At 43.6% G+C, this 12726-nt stretch overlaps 1 protein-coding gene across 2 annotated transcripts in view; it reads left to right on the top strand.

Annotated features, from left to right (window-relative positions):
* Nucleotides 1-2823: 2823 nt before the first annotated feature.
* LOC138349849 (probable deoxyhypusine synthase) overlaps nucleotides 2824-12726 on the top strand; it is a gene marked incomplete at its 5' end in the record, with an annotated part of 184866 nt that continues 174963 nt past the window's right edge. For both annotated transcript variants that reach the window (XM_069323834.1, XM_069323832.1), the window contains 1 exon segment: nucleotides 2824-3064. In XM_069323834.1, coding sequence (XP_069179935.1) covers nucleotides 2824-3064 — 241 coding nt within the window.

The following is a 12726-nucleotide window of genomic DNA, read 5'->3' as shown; positions in this document are numbered from 1 at the left end:
GTTATGGTGAACACGAATGTAGATACTTATATATAACATCTGTATATAGTGAATAAAAGCAAAAACAGTATTGTGGGAGGAGAATGTGACTGAGTCAGGTGACTTGAGGGAGGGAGGAAGTAGCAGCCAGTGGCGGGCTGCCATTGCCACTCAGCATGCCAACTTAGTGGTTCGTTATGGTGAACATGAATGTAGATACTTATATATAAAGTCTGTATGTGTGTATATCACGAAAATAAACACGTGATTAAAAATGTGACAGTGTCAGATCATGGAGGAAAATTGAAACAGGAATTTCCTTAAGTACTTTCGTATAATAATACATCTTCAGAAGGAGTCAAAGGAAGAAGTAAAGTCTGTATATAGTGAATAAAAGCAAAAACAGTATGGTAGGAGGAGAATATGGGCGAGTGAGGTGTTGAGGGAGTGAGTGGCAGCGAGTGGCTGGCTGGTGTGTGGCGGTCACTCCTCGTTACTTTTTGACTCATAATAGCAACTTAGTGGTTCGTTATGGTGAACAAAACATGCAGATACTTATATAAACCTGTGTATATAGTGTAACAACCGACAAAGTATTTGTTCACTGTTTGATGAACATAATTGAATCAACAATATGCGCACCATATTTTTGAGTACAGCGATGATTCACTCATTTCATTATATAAATATATCACACTACACACTATTGAATAATATTACAGCAAAAAACTACGAAAAATCAATCAGAGACATTGAAATAATTAGGTAATTATCTCTTTGTGGCAACTCCGGCCTGACAGCTGGCGAGCAACAGACCACCTGGGACGCACGCTGAGTCAGCGCCTGTTTTTTGCCAGACTTCCCCACCCTATAGCGGGCAATATATGCCTCTTACGATTTTTTTTATTATTTTTCCCATGATCAGTGAACACAAATTAACAGGTTTAGAAGAAAAAATATTTTTTTTTGTATGCGCCTGTGGTTACCTTGAGGTTACCTTGAGGTGCTTCCGGGGATTAGTGTCCCCGCGGCCCGGTCGTCGACCAGGCCTCCTGGTTGCTGGACTGAGCAACCAGGCTGTTGGACGCGGCTGCTCGCTGCCTGACGTATGAGTCACAGCCTGGTTGATCAGGTATCCAGCCTGGATGATCAGGTATCCTATATCTGTGTATACCTGTGAGTGACATATGCTAAATAGCCAGGTGCCATACAAGGGTTAACCCTTAAATGGCGCATAGCTATATACCATTTGACACCCACAGGTGCATACCAAAAAAAAAAAAATATTTTTTCTTCCTAACCTGTTAATTTGTGTTCACTGATCACGGGAAAAATAATAACAAAATCGTAAGTGGCATATATTGCCCACTATAGGGTGGGGAATTCTGGCAAAAATCAGGCGCTGACTGAGCGTGCATCCCAGGGGGTTTGTTGATCGCCAGCTGTCAGGCCGGAGTTGCCACAGAGAGATAATTACCTAATTATTTCAATGTCTCTGATTGATTTTTCGTAGTTTTTTTGCTGTAATATTATTCAATAGTGTGTAGTGTGATATATTTATATAATAAAATGAGTGAATCATCGCTGTACTCAAAAATATGGTGTGCATATTGTTGATTCAATTATGTTCATCAAACAGTGAACAAATACTTTGTCGGTTATTACACTATATACACAGGTTATGTATAAGTATCTGCATGTTTTGTTCACCATAACGAACCACTAAGTTGGTATGCTGAGTGGCAGTGGCAGTGGCAGGCAGTAACTGGCTGCCACTCCCTCCCTCACCTCACCTCACCTGACTTGCCACCATTCTTCACCCACCATACTGTTTTTGCTTTTATATACAGACGTTATATATAAGTATTTACATGTTTTGTTCACCATAACTGTACATCTAAGCTTGTATGGTGAGTAAAGGCAGAGAGACGTAGCTACTCACACAGTCAGCTGGTGGCGGCCGCCCTCAAGGCCAGACGCACTAATATTTCTCCTACAACAATACTGTTTGTGGTGTTATTATGTATTATACACACATTATATATAAATATCTACCTGTTTTATTCACCATACTTGTACAAGTAAACTGGTATGGTGCCCAAAGACCATCGTGGTCATCAGTAAACAACATGGTAAGTCCTGCAGACGACGCTCCTCCCTCACCAAAATGGCGGCTCCCAACCTCCTACTCTCGCTGTTATCTCACACGTTATATATAAGTATCTACATTTGTGTTCACCATAGCGAACCACTAAGCTGGTATGGTGAGTTCAGTCAATAAAAGTTGGCCACACACACTCAAAAGACAACGCCACCATCCTCCCTCCCACAGCATTACTCCTCCCTCCATGGCGCACAGCGCCAAATATCACCACAATCCTGCTATTATCAGAACCCTGGTCAGTTTTATCACAGTCAGGGGTCTTCTGTAATAATATCATCGCTACATAATAGCATGAACAAGTATATTATGGCATTTTTAGGCGATGCTGTGGTCACAAGCTGAACAGCATTGCTGTGAGTTCATGCTGCGTGCGTCAGGCTTGGTAGCTGACTCAATACTGAGGCCCCTAACACCCGGGAGTTTGGCCCACGATTTATTTTAAAAATGGCGTCTGTCTACAAGAGCCCTGATGAAGGTGTGGTGAACCCCGTATATCCGCGGGCCGTTTAAATCTTGCGTAGTACTCCAAAGCATCACATGATGCGATGTGCAATTTACTGCAAGTCGGTCAAAGCATCATATGATGCAATGCGCAATTGAAGGGTTAAACCTTGCCACTGAATAGGAATGATAATTATTATTAGACATGGACAGGTTGACTTAATTTCTCTCCCTTCCAGGTTTTTGGTGGAGCATAAACTGGTGGATTGTTTGGTAACAACTGCAGGAGGCGTGGAAGAAGATATCATCAAATGCCTTGCCCCGACCTACCTTGGCGACTGGTATATGAAGGGAAAAGATCTACGTGTCAAGGGTCTCAACAGAATAGGCAACCTCATTGTGCCAAACGACAACTACTGCAAGTTTGAGGATTGGGTTATGCCAATACTTGAGACTATGCTAGAGGAACAAAAGAGCAAGGTGTGTTCAAAGGATTGCAGAACTTAGTCAGCAATACAACTCTCACATTTACACATTACATTACTTATGCACAGTTCTTCTGTAAGATATATAACACAGCTACCTATACCTACACTCCAACACATTGTAGCTAAAAGGGTTGGGCTGAGAAGTATTAGCTTAGAAATATATTAAATGTTTCCACAATGCTGTGTTGCCTCTCCTGACTGTTATAGGGAAAAACTAAAAATGCATTCACATATAAACAAATTTTGTAGTTTGTCTTAGTATGAAATGCATCTTGGGTATGAGTTTAGTGTATTCAATGCTTGATTTCTGGGCTGGGTTTAAGCTCCTCGTTGCATGCTTCCAACAGTGCCTACGAGAGAATAGTTTTTGAAATAAAAATCTGATCAATAAGAGAAGGAACACAGGGGCTGATCCATGGGGGGTGATTAGGCTGGAAACCCAGGGCTTGGGGAAGGATGAACTAAGCAGCTGGAAAGGCAGCCAAGAGCCTGGCAACCCCAGTGACTACAGACACCATCCAAGAGATAATGAGCAACTAACATTGTTAGAATGTTACAGAAATAAGCAGCCTCTTTTGCCCCTCTTGTGATGGTTGGGTTTGACCTCGGGGGGGGGGGGGTCCTTGCGTCGGTTACTGCGTCTCGCGCTTCCTCTTCGGGTTTTTCGGGGTTCGGTAACTTGACGCCTTCCCCTTCTCTCACTCGATGTGTTCACGGACTCCTCATCTCTTGGCTATGGTTTTGTGACCAGCGCTCACCAGGCCAACCAGGGGCGTTGGGCTCCATCTGTTCGTTGGGCTCACAGCACAGTGCAGGAGTTTGCTGCTTTGTGGCAGGCACTGCAGTGGATTCGGTTGCCTTGGGACTCAGTGTTTCAGCTCTATTCGAACTGCCTCCTGTGGTTCATTGTCTCAACCGCAGAGGATCTCTGCAGTCTGTGGCTCTTTGGGGCTGGTTGCTTTGAGTGGCTCTTCTGTTGATTTCTCGGGGTTTAGCTCTCCGTGCCATTCACATTCAGGTATTTTGTTCATTAGTGTGTCCAATGTCCTGGCAGACGGCTTGTCTTGCTTCATTCTTCTTTCCACGGAGTGGAAGGTCTAATGACGCCTTGTTCCTTTGACTTTGTCGGAGGTTCAGGCACCCGGAAGTGGAGCTCTTCATGCCAACTTGAAGAGGCGCCTTCTCATATATGTGGCAGAGGTTCCCGACTGCAAGGTGGACGCTTTCCGGTAGGACTAGTCGAGGTGGGGGCTCCTGTACCTTCACCCCATAATCCAGTTGTTGCCTCAGGTTCTGGCACGGCCAGATCTTATCGGGGTTGAGTGGTCCTCCTGGCCCCATGGTGGCTGGCCCAGCCTTGGTTTTAGATGCTACTCTCACGGTGTCCGAACCCTGGAGTTTTTCCGCGACTTTGCCTCTTTCAGCAGGTCAGGCCAGTGAGGTACCTCATTGGTTTGACTTAGTCTTCTGCTCTTCGCGTCTTCTTTTTTTTACGCGAGTGTACCGACATTTGTATGGTGATCAAGTGGCTTCGTTGATGGTGTCCCACCTGCAGTCTTCCTCTCACCGACAGTATGAAGTATCCTGGCAGTCTTTCTGCCATTTCCTTTCCCTTCGTAGGATTTTGTCAGTGTCTCAGTTGTTTTGCTCGTTCTTTTCCGGGGGGAGCCTCTACGGCTTCCCAGAACTATCCATGGCTGATATGGATACCATAGCTATTTTGCATCAGTCGATGTGGGTGGAGTTCTAGCCTACCGGAGACCACGAGCCAGAACCTGGCCCCCTCACTGAGGCATGGGGAACAATGGCCCATAGAAATGCACATGTGATTTGGAGTATTCTATATTTGCCATCAACCAGGACAGGCGCCCCAAAAGGTAAGCGCCACAAAACAAACCCCTAATCTGGTTAACAACGAAAATCGTCAAACGAGTGAACAGAACTCCCCAAAAGAAAAACCAACAAACAAGCATGATGTCACACGAGCCGCTCCGTATGTCTGCGCAGCTCCCCCCTTCCCAGGAGGGGGAAGGGGGAGCCCCAGACCCTCGTGCCAGAAAGTATGGGAGGTCTTCCTCAACAATTAGCACCATTTTGAAGAGGAAGAAACAATTTAAGACGCTTGACGTGGCCAAAGGAGTTACCAAGGTTACCAAGAAATGTCCTAAACTCCTAGATGATGTTGAAAGGCTACTGCTGGTCTGGATGAATGAACGTAAATTACATGGCGATAGTGTCTCTGAAGCTATCGTTTGTACTAAGGCAAGGGTGCTGTATGTAGACCTTGTCAGGAAGATACCAGGTGCATCGTCTGAAGATGAGGAGTTATTTAACCCCTTAACTGCGTTGCCTCCAAATGTGACACCCCCGCAGTGCGCAGGAAATAAATTCTCTGGAAAAAATTCTTTTTTCTTTTTGAAGTGTCAAAAACCCTTCCCTCAGTATGGGTATGCAAAAAAAAAGTCGAAATTGTACTTACTTTGGCTGCTATGGGGTCCGGAAGTTGGGGCGTGACGTCATCATTCCCCGTGCGCCCGTGCCGTAAGCTCTCGGGGGCGGTGGGGCCCTCGGGGCGGGGCGCGCGAGTTGCCGCGAATATATTTTCGTTCATTTTTTGCGCACCTTTCCAAATACATTTTCATTGTTTTTATGTGCCAATCCAATGTATAATGAACACGTACACTATAATATCGCAGTACAACATCCGTACTGTCAGTAGACACTGTGTTACGTGCATGAAACTTGTGTACACATATGCAGCACATATTTACTATGTATCATGCTAATTTGTGTATATATACAATCTATTTACACACTATACACTGTCACACACTATATACATTCACCATCAACACATTCAGAACACGGCGTAGCAGCTGCTTCGTATGGGCCAATAGCAGCTGCCTCGTATGGGCCAATATCAGCTGCCTCGTATGGGCCAATATCAGCTGCTTCGTATGGGCCAATAGCAGCTGCCTCGTATGGGCCAATATCAGCTGCCTCGTATAGGCCAATAGCAGCTGCCCCGCATGGGCCAATAGCAGCTGCCCCGCATGGGCCAATAGCAGCTGCCCCGCATGGGCCAATAGCAGCTGCCCCGCATGGGCCAATAGCAGCTGCCCCGCATGGGCCAATAGCAGCTGCCCCGCATGGGCCAATAGCAGCTGCCCCGCATGGGCCAATAGCAGCTGCCGCGTATGGGCCAATAGCAGCTGCCTCGTATAGGCAATAGCAGCTGCCTCGTATGGGCCAATAGCAGCTGCCGCGTATGGGATAATAGCAGCTGCCTCGTATGGGCCAATAGCAGCTGCCTCGTATGGACCAATAGCAGCTGCCTCGTATGGGCCAATAGCACCTGCCGCGTATGGGCCAATAGCAGCTGCCGCGTATGGGCCAATAGCAGCTGCCGCGTATGGGCCAATAGCAGCTGCCGCGTATGGGCCAATAGCAGCTGCCTCGTATGGGCCAATAGCAGCTGCCTCGTATGGGCCAATAGCAGCTGCCTCGTATGGGCCAATAGCAGCTGCCTCGTATGGGCCATGAACACATTCAGAACACCTTGAGTGAGAGCAGCCACACCCAGCCAGTCTCCCTCACTCCAACATCTTACTCGCCAACATTGCTCCTCCCACCATATTGCTATAGTTCTTATTACACATGTTCTATATACCTATCTACATGTTTTATTTACCAGAACTATGCAAGTAAGCCGGTATTGTGTCCAAACAGTACAGTGGCCACCATACACTGCATGAAAAATCACACAGCAGACGACGCTACGATTACGTCACCTCCCTCACCAAAATAGCTCCTCTCAACATTATCCTGTTGCTGTTCTTACACTATATACACACACTATATATACCCATGTACATATGTGTTGCCCATAGCGAACCACTAAGCTAGTATGGTGAGCAAAACAAGAGTGGCAGCCACACACACACAATTGAGGCTACCTCAATTCTCGCCCTCCCTCCCTCATCAAAATTCCTCCTTCCACAATACTACGCACAACGCTAATTATAACCACATTCCTGCTATTATCACAATCCTGGTCACTAATTCCTGTAAATGAATAATTGACCACACGTTTATTTTGAAAAAGAACCTAAGAAATCATTTGAAGATTCCTAGATGAACGAAATAATGCTCTGGTGCTGTGGCTAGCGCTGTGAACATCGTGAACAGCATTGAATCACTGATATTTGAACATTGTACCCAGTCATTATCACACTCAGGCTCTAATATAACACTAAATAATACAATTTATATATATATTTTGACATTATTAGGCGTTGCTGTGGTCACATGCTGAACAGCAGTGCTGTGCGCTCATGCTGCGAGCGCCAGCCTTGGTTGCTCACACACTACTGAGGCTCCCACACCCGGGAATGTGGACCACGATTTTTTTTAAAGATGGCGTCTGTTTACAAGAGCCCTGAGGAAGCTGATGTGAACCCCATGTAGCCGCGGGAGTTTTGAATGGAACGTGAAAAATACAAATACCCGGAGGCGCGTTGCGCAAACCAGACGTGAGCCTGCAGGCGCGTTGCGCAGTTTAAGGGTTAAGGCAAGCCATGGATGATTCGAGAACTTTAGGAAGAGGGGTGGTATACTCAATGTTGTGCGAAATGGGAAGGCTGCCAGCTCTGATAAAGCTGCTGCTGAGACTTTTGTGCCACAGTTCCAGGAATTTCTTGATCGGGAGCAGTTCCTGCCCCAACAGGTTTTCAATTGCGACGAGACTGGGCTGTTTTGGAAAAAAAATTGACGAAGAGGACCTACATCACGCAAGAGGAACAATCGTTGCCTGGCCACAAACCGATGAAGGATCGGCACAGCCTCATGCTCTGCGCCAATGCAAGTGGCGATTGCAAGATAAGGCCGCTGCCCGTCTACCTCTCTGAAAATCCACATGTGTTCAAGGCGTGTAAGGTGCACAAGACACGGCTGAATGTGATGTGGAGGTCCAACAAGAAGTCCTGGGTCACGCGGATCTTGTTCAGTGAATGGGTAAATGACGTTTTCGGCCCCACAGTGAAGAATTATCTCACTTTTAGCTTTTAGTGGATGATATTGTTGCTCTGGAGCACACATTGGGTCTAGAGGTGGATGCCGCTGATGTGCAGGAGTTAGTGGAGGAGCACAGTGATGAACTGACCACTGAGGAACTCTTGGAACTGCTGAAAGAGCTGGTGCAACAGGAGATAAAGGAGCTCTCATCGGGGGAGGAGGTATGAGAGGACGCTGTCCCGTCCATTGAGATCAGGTACTGTGTTGGGATTGTTCGAAAAGGTGACCGCATTCATGGAAAAACATTGCCCTGATAAGGCGATGACAACACATTGCATGAACATGTTTAATGTCAATGTGCTGTTTTGATTTAGGGACATCCTAAAACATAGACAACACCAAGTGGCACTTGATACGGTCTGTGGAAAGGGTGTGAAAAGACATGCAAGTGATAGTGAACTACAACCCAGTCCCAGTGGAGTTAAATTCCCAAAAAGAGAGAGCCCGCCTGACCCACAGGTGGAGTCTCCCTCCACACCGTAACCCCCTCTCCTCCTTCCCACCTCCCGATCGTCTCCCTCAAACCAGCAACGACTCTAAATTTATTTATTTATTTATTTATTTATATACAAGAAGGTACATTGGGTTTGTGAGAATACACAGCATAGTATTTACAATCTTGTAAAGCCACTAGTACGCGCAGCGTTTCGGGCAAGTCCTTAATTTACCAGATAATTTTAAGTAGGTAAATTCTAGCAGAATTAATAAAATGATAACAGATACATTGCAAGAAAAAAATGAGATGAGAGAGATTAGTAAGTATATTAAAGCACATTGGTAGCTCTGATTGATTACATTGACAGCTTGATTGGTAATTTAAACAAGATTAATAGACACCATACAGCAGATTGATAGCACATATAAGAAGACAGCAATGATCACAATGGTAAAGATGTTCGGATTGGGTACATAAGGATTGGGAGATTGGGTAGCAATAAATACAGTGCAATTTTAAAGCAAAAGGTAAAAAACTATGAAGATGAAATTAGGTACTTTTTAGTATTGTTTTTGAATGACGCAAAAGTTGGACGGCTTTTCAATTCAATAGGGAGGAAGTTCCATAGACTGGGTCCCTTTATTTGCATAGAGTGTTTACACATATTAAATTTGACTCTGGGGATATCAAAGAGATATTTATTTCTGGTGTGGTGATAATGGGTCCTATTACATCTGTCCAGGGAGTGTTTCAGAGCAGGATTTGCATTTAAGAACAGGGTTTTGTAAATGTAGTTGACACAAGAGAATTTGTGGAGTGAGATTATGTTTAGCATGTTTAGGGAGTTAAACAAGGGGGCTGAGTGTTGTCTGAAAGCAGAATTTGTTATTATTCTGATAGCAGATTTTTGCTGGGTGATGATGGACTTAAGGTGGTTTGCAGTGGTTGAACCCCATGCACAGATACCATAATTAAGATAGGGATAGATTAGTGCATAATATAGAGAGATGAGAGCAGAGTTAGGTACATAATACCTGATTTTGGAGAGTATCTAAACTGTTTTAGAGACTTTCTTAGTTATGTGTTGTATGTGGGTACTGAAGTTGAGTCTCTTGTTTAGGAATAGGCCAAGAAACTTTCCATCATTTTTATTGCTAATGTTTACATTGTCTATCTGAAGCTGAATTGCATTTGTAGATTTGCTTCCAAATAAGATGTAGTAGGTCTTTTCTATGTTAAGTATTAGTTTGTTGGTTGACAAGTGGACTTTCTTTAGTTCATTATTAACAACATTATTAAGTGTATGTGGGTTGGGGTTAGAGTAGATGAGGGTAGTATCATCAGCAAACAAAATAGGTTTCAGAATGTTAGAGACATTAGGCAGATCATTGATGTACGTAAGAAATAGGAGAGGTCCCAAGATGCTGCCCTGTGGCACTCCAACGGTTATTGGTAGAGTGGAAGAGGTTATATTATTGATGGCTACACATTGGTGTCTATCACTAAGATAGGATTGGATATAGTCCAGTGCATGGCCTCGGATTCCATCATGGAGTTTACGTAAGAGGTAATTGTGATTAACAGTATCAAAGGCCTTTCTCAGGTCAATGAAGAGTCCAATCGGCAACTCATTTTTGTCAAGGGCTGAGTAAATTATATCAAGGAGACTAATAATTGCATCGTTGGTACTCTTTTGGGAGCGGAAGCCAAACTGACAGGGGCTAAGAATGTTGAATTTTACGAGATAGGAGTAGATCTGTTTGTAGATAATTTTTTCAAATATTTTTGATAGTATGGGTAGGTTTGATGTTGGTTTATAATTATTTATGTCTGCCGGATTACCTCCTTTATGAACTGGCATTACTCTTGCTTTTTTAAGGATATCAGGGAAGGTATGACACTCAAGGGATTTGTTGAACAGCAGAGCTATAGGTGGCGCAAGGCCATGGCAGGCGCTCTTGTATACAATGGATGAGATTTCACTGATGTCTCCAGCTTTGGTTTTTAGTGAGCGTATGATGGACACAACATCTGTCGGGCTGACTGAAGGAGAAGATAGTTTGGATAGCTGCCTGAGAGATATGTGTTGATATGTGTCTGAGTCTGTGGGATTTTACTGGCAAGGTTAGCACCAACCGATGAAAAGAAGCTATTAAATTCATTCGCCATTTCTGAATCAGTTGACGGTGTAAGGCCATCCTTAGAGAGTGTTATCTGGTTGTGGGAGTGTTGTTTAGTTCCTAGGATATTAGAGATGGTATTCCATGTGCTTTTCATGTTGCCTTTTGCTTCTTTGAATCTAGTCTCTTAATATGAATGTTTAGCTTTTCTTATGATACTGGTAAGCACTGATGAGTACATTTTAACTACTTCCTTTGTAACTAGGCCAATCCTAAATTTCTTTTCATGTTCATGTTTTTTGTTGATTGACTTGATTATGCCACTTGTGAGCCACAGATTGTTTTTTCTTTTGTCAGTTACTTGTTTGGTAAGGAGGGGACAGTGAGTGTTGTAGAGGCTTGGAGTTTTGGAGAGAAAGAAGTTAGTTAATGAGTTTATATCCTGTGTATTATTGAATTCAGATTCCCAGTTAATATTGTGAAGTGCATTAGAGAGATTGCCTAAAGCTGATTCACAGTGTAGCTTGAATCAGAGTTTCTTGTTTTCTGGTGGTGTTGTGTCCATGTTTGCTATGAGGAAGGTAGGATAGTGGTCAGTTGTTCTGTCATAGATTACCCCAGATGTAAGGGGAGCTGTTATATTAGTCCATAGGTGATCCAGGGTAGTGGCAGATGTTTGAGTGACTCGGGTGGGCTTGGTGATTGTGGGGATTAGCATACAGAAGTGCATGCTGTTACGGAAATAGTCAACTTGAGGGTTGTTTTGAAGAACATAAGAACAAAGGTAACTGCAGAAGGCCTATTGGCCCATACGAGGCAGCTCCTATCTATAACCATCCAATCCCACTCATATACATGTCCAACCCGCGCTTGAAACAATCGAGGGACCCCATCACCACGTTACGCGGCAATTGGTTCCACAAATCAACAACCCTGTTACTGAACCAGTATTTACCCAAGTCTTTCCTAAATCTAAACTTATCCAATTTATATCCATTGTCAATTTATACCCATTGTTTCGTGTTCTGTCTTGTGTTGATAATTTTAATACCGTATTAATATCCCCTTTGTTATATCCATTCATCCACTTGTAAACCTCTATCATGTCACCCCTAACTCTTCACCTTTCCAGTGAATGCAACTTAAGCTTTGTTAATCTTTCTTCATATGAAAGATTTCTAATTTGGGGAATTAACTTAGTCATCCTACGCTGGACACGTTCAAGTGAATTTATATCCATTCTATAGTACGGCGACCAAAACTGGACTGCATAATCTAAATGTAGCCTAACCAGAGCAAGATATAGCTGAAGAACCACGCCAGGTGTCTTGTTACTAACGCTTCGATTAATAAATCCCAGTGTGCTATTCGCCTTATTACGAACATTCATGCATTGATCCTTTTGTTTTAAATTCTTACTAATCATAACTCCCAGATCCCTTTCGCAATCTCAACACCATCTAGCTCGTATCTTGTAACTCTATCATCATTACCTAGCCTCAAAACTTTACATTTATTAGCATTAAACTGCATCTGCCAGTCTTTTGACCATTTTAAAACCCTATTTAGATCAACTTGAAGTGATAGCGAGTCTTCTTTCGTGTTAATTTCCCTACCGATTTTTGTATCATCTGCAAATTTGCAGATTTTGCTACTCAAACCTGAATCTAAATCATTTATATATATATTATAAACAACAGAGGTCCCAGGACAGAGCCCTGAGGTACTCCACTAACAACATTATCCCACTCTGACTTAACCCCATTTATACTAACTCTCTGTTTCCTTTGGAATAGCCATGCCCTAATCCAACTTAATATAGCACCCCCAATACCATGAGCTTCTATTTTTTTAATTAGGCTTTCATGTGGCACTGTATCAAAAGCTTTGCTAAAGTCAAGGTACACAACATCACAATCCTTACCACTATCAACTGCCTCAACTATGCTGGAATAAAAAGTTAGCAAATTTGTTAAACATGAACGGCCATTTGTAAAACCATGTTGCGACTCATTTATTAATTTA

Source organism: Procambarus clarkii, chromosome 13 (genome assembly GCF_040958095.1).
Source record: "Procambarus clarkii isolate CNS0578487 chromosome 13, FALCON_Pclarkii_2.0, whole genome shotgun sequence".
Classification (NCBI taxonomy): domain Eukaryota; kingdom Metazoa; phylum Arthropoda; class Malacostraca; order Decapoda; family Cambaridae; genus Procambarus; species Procambarus clarkii.
Note: the sequence above shows the minus strand (reverse complement) of the source record. Positions and strands in the feature narration are given on the sequence as shown.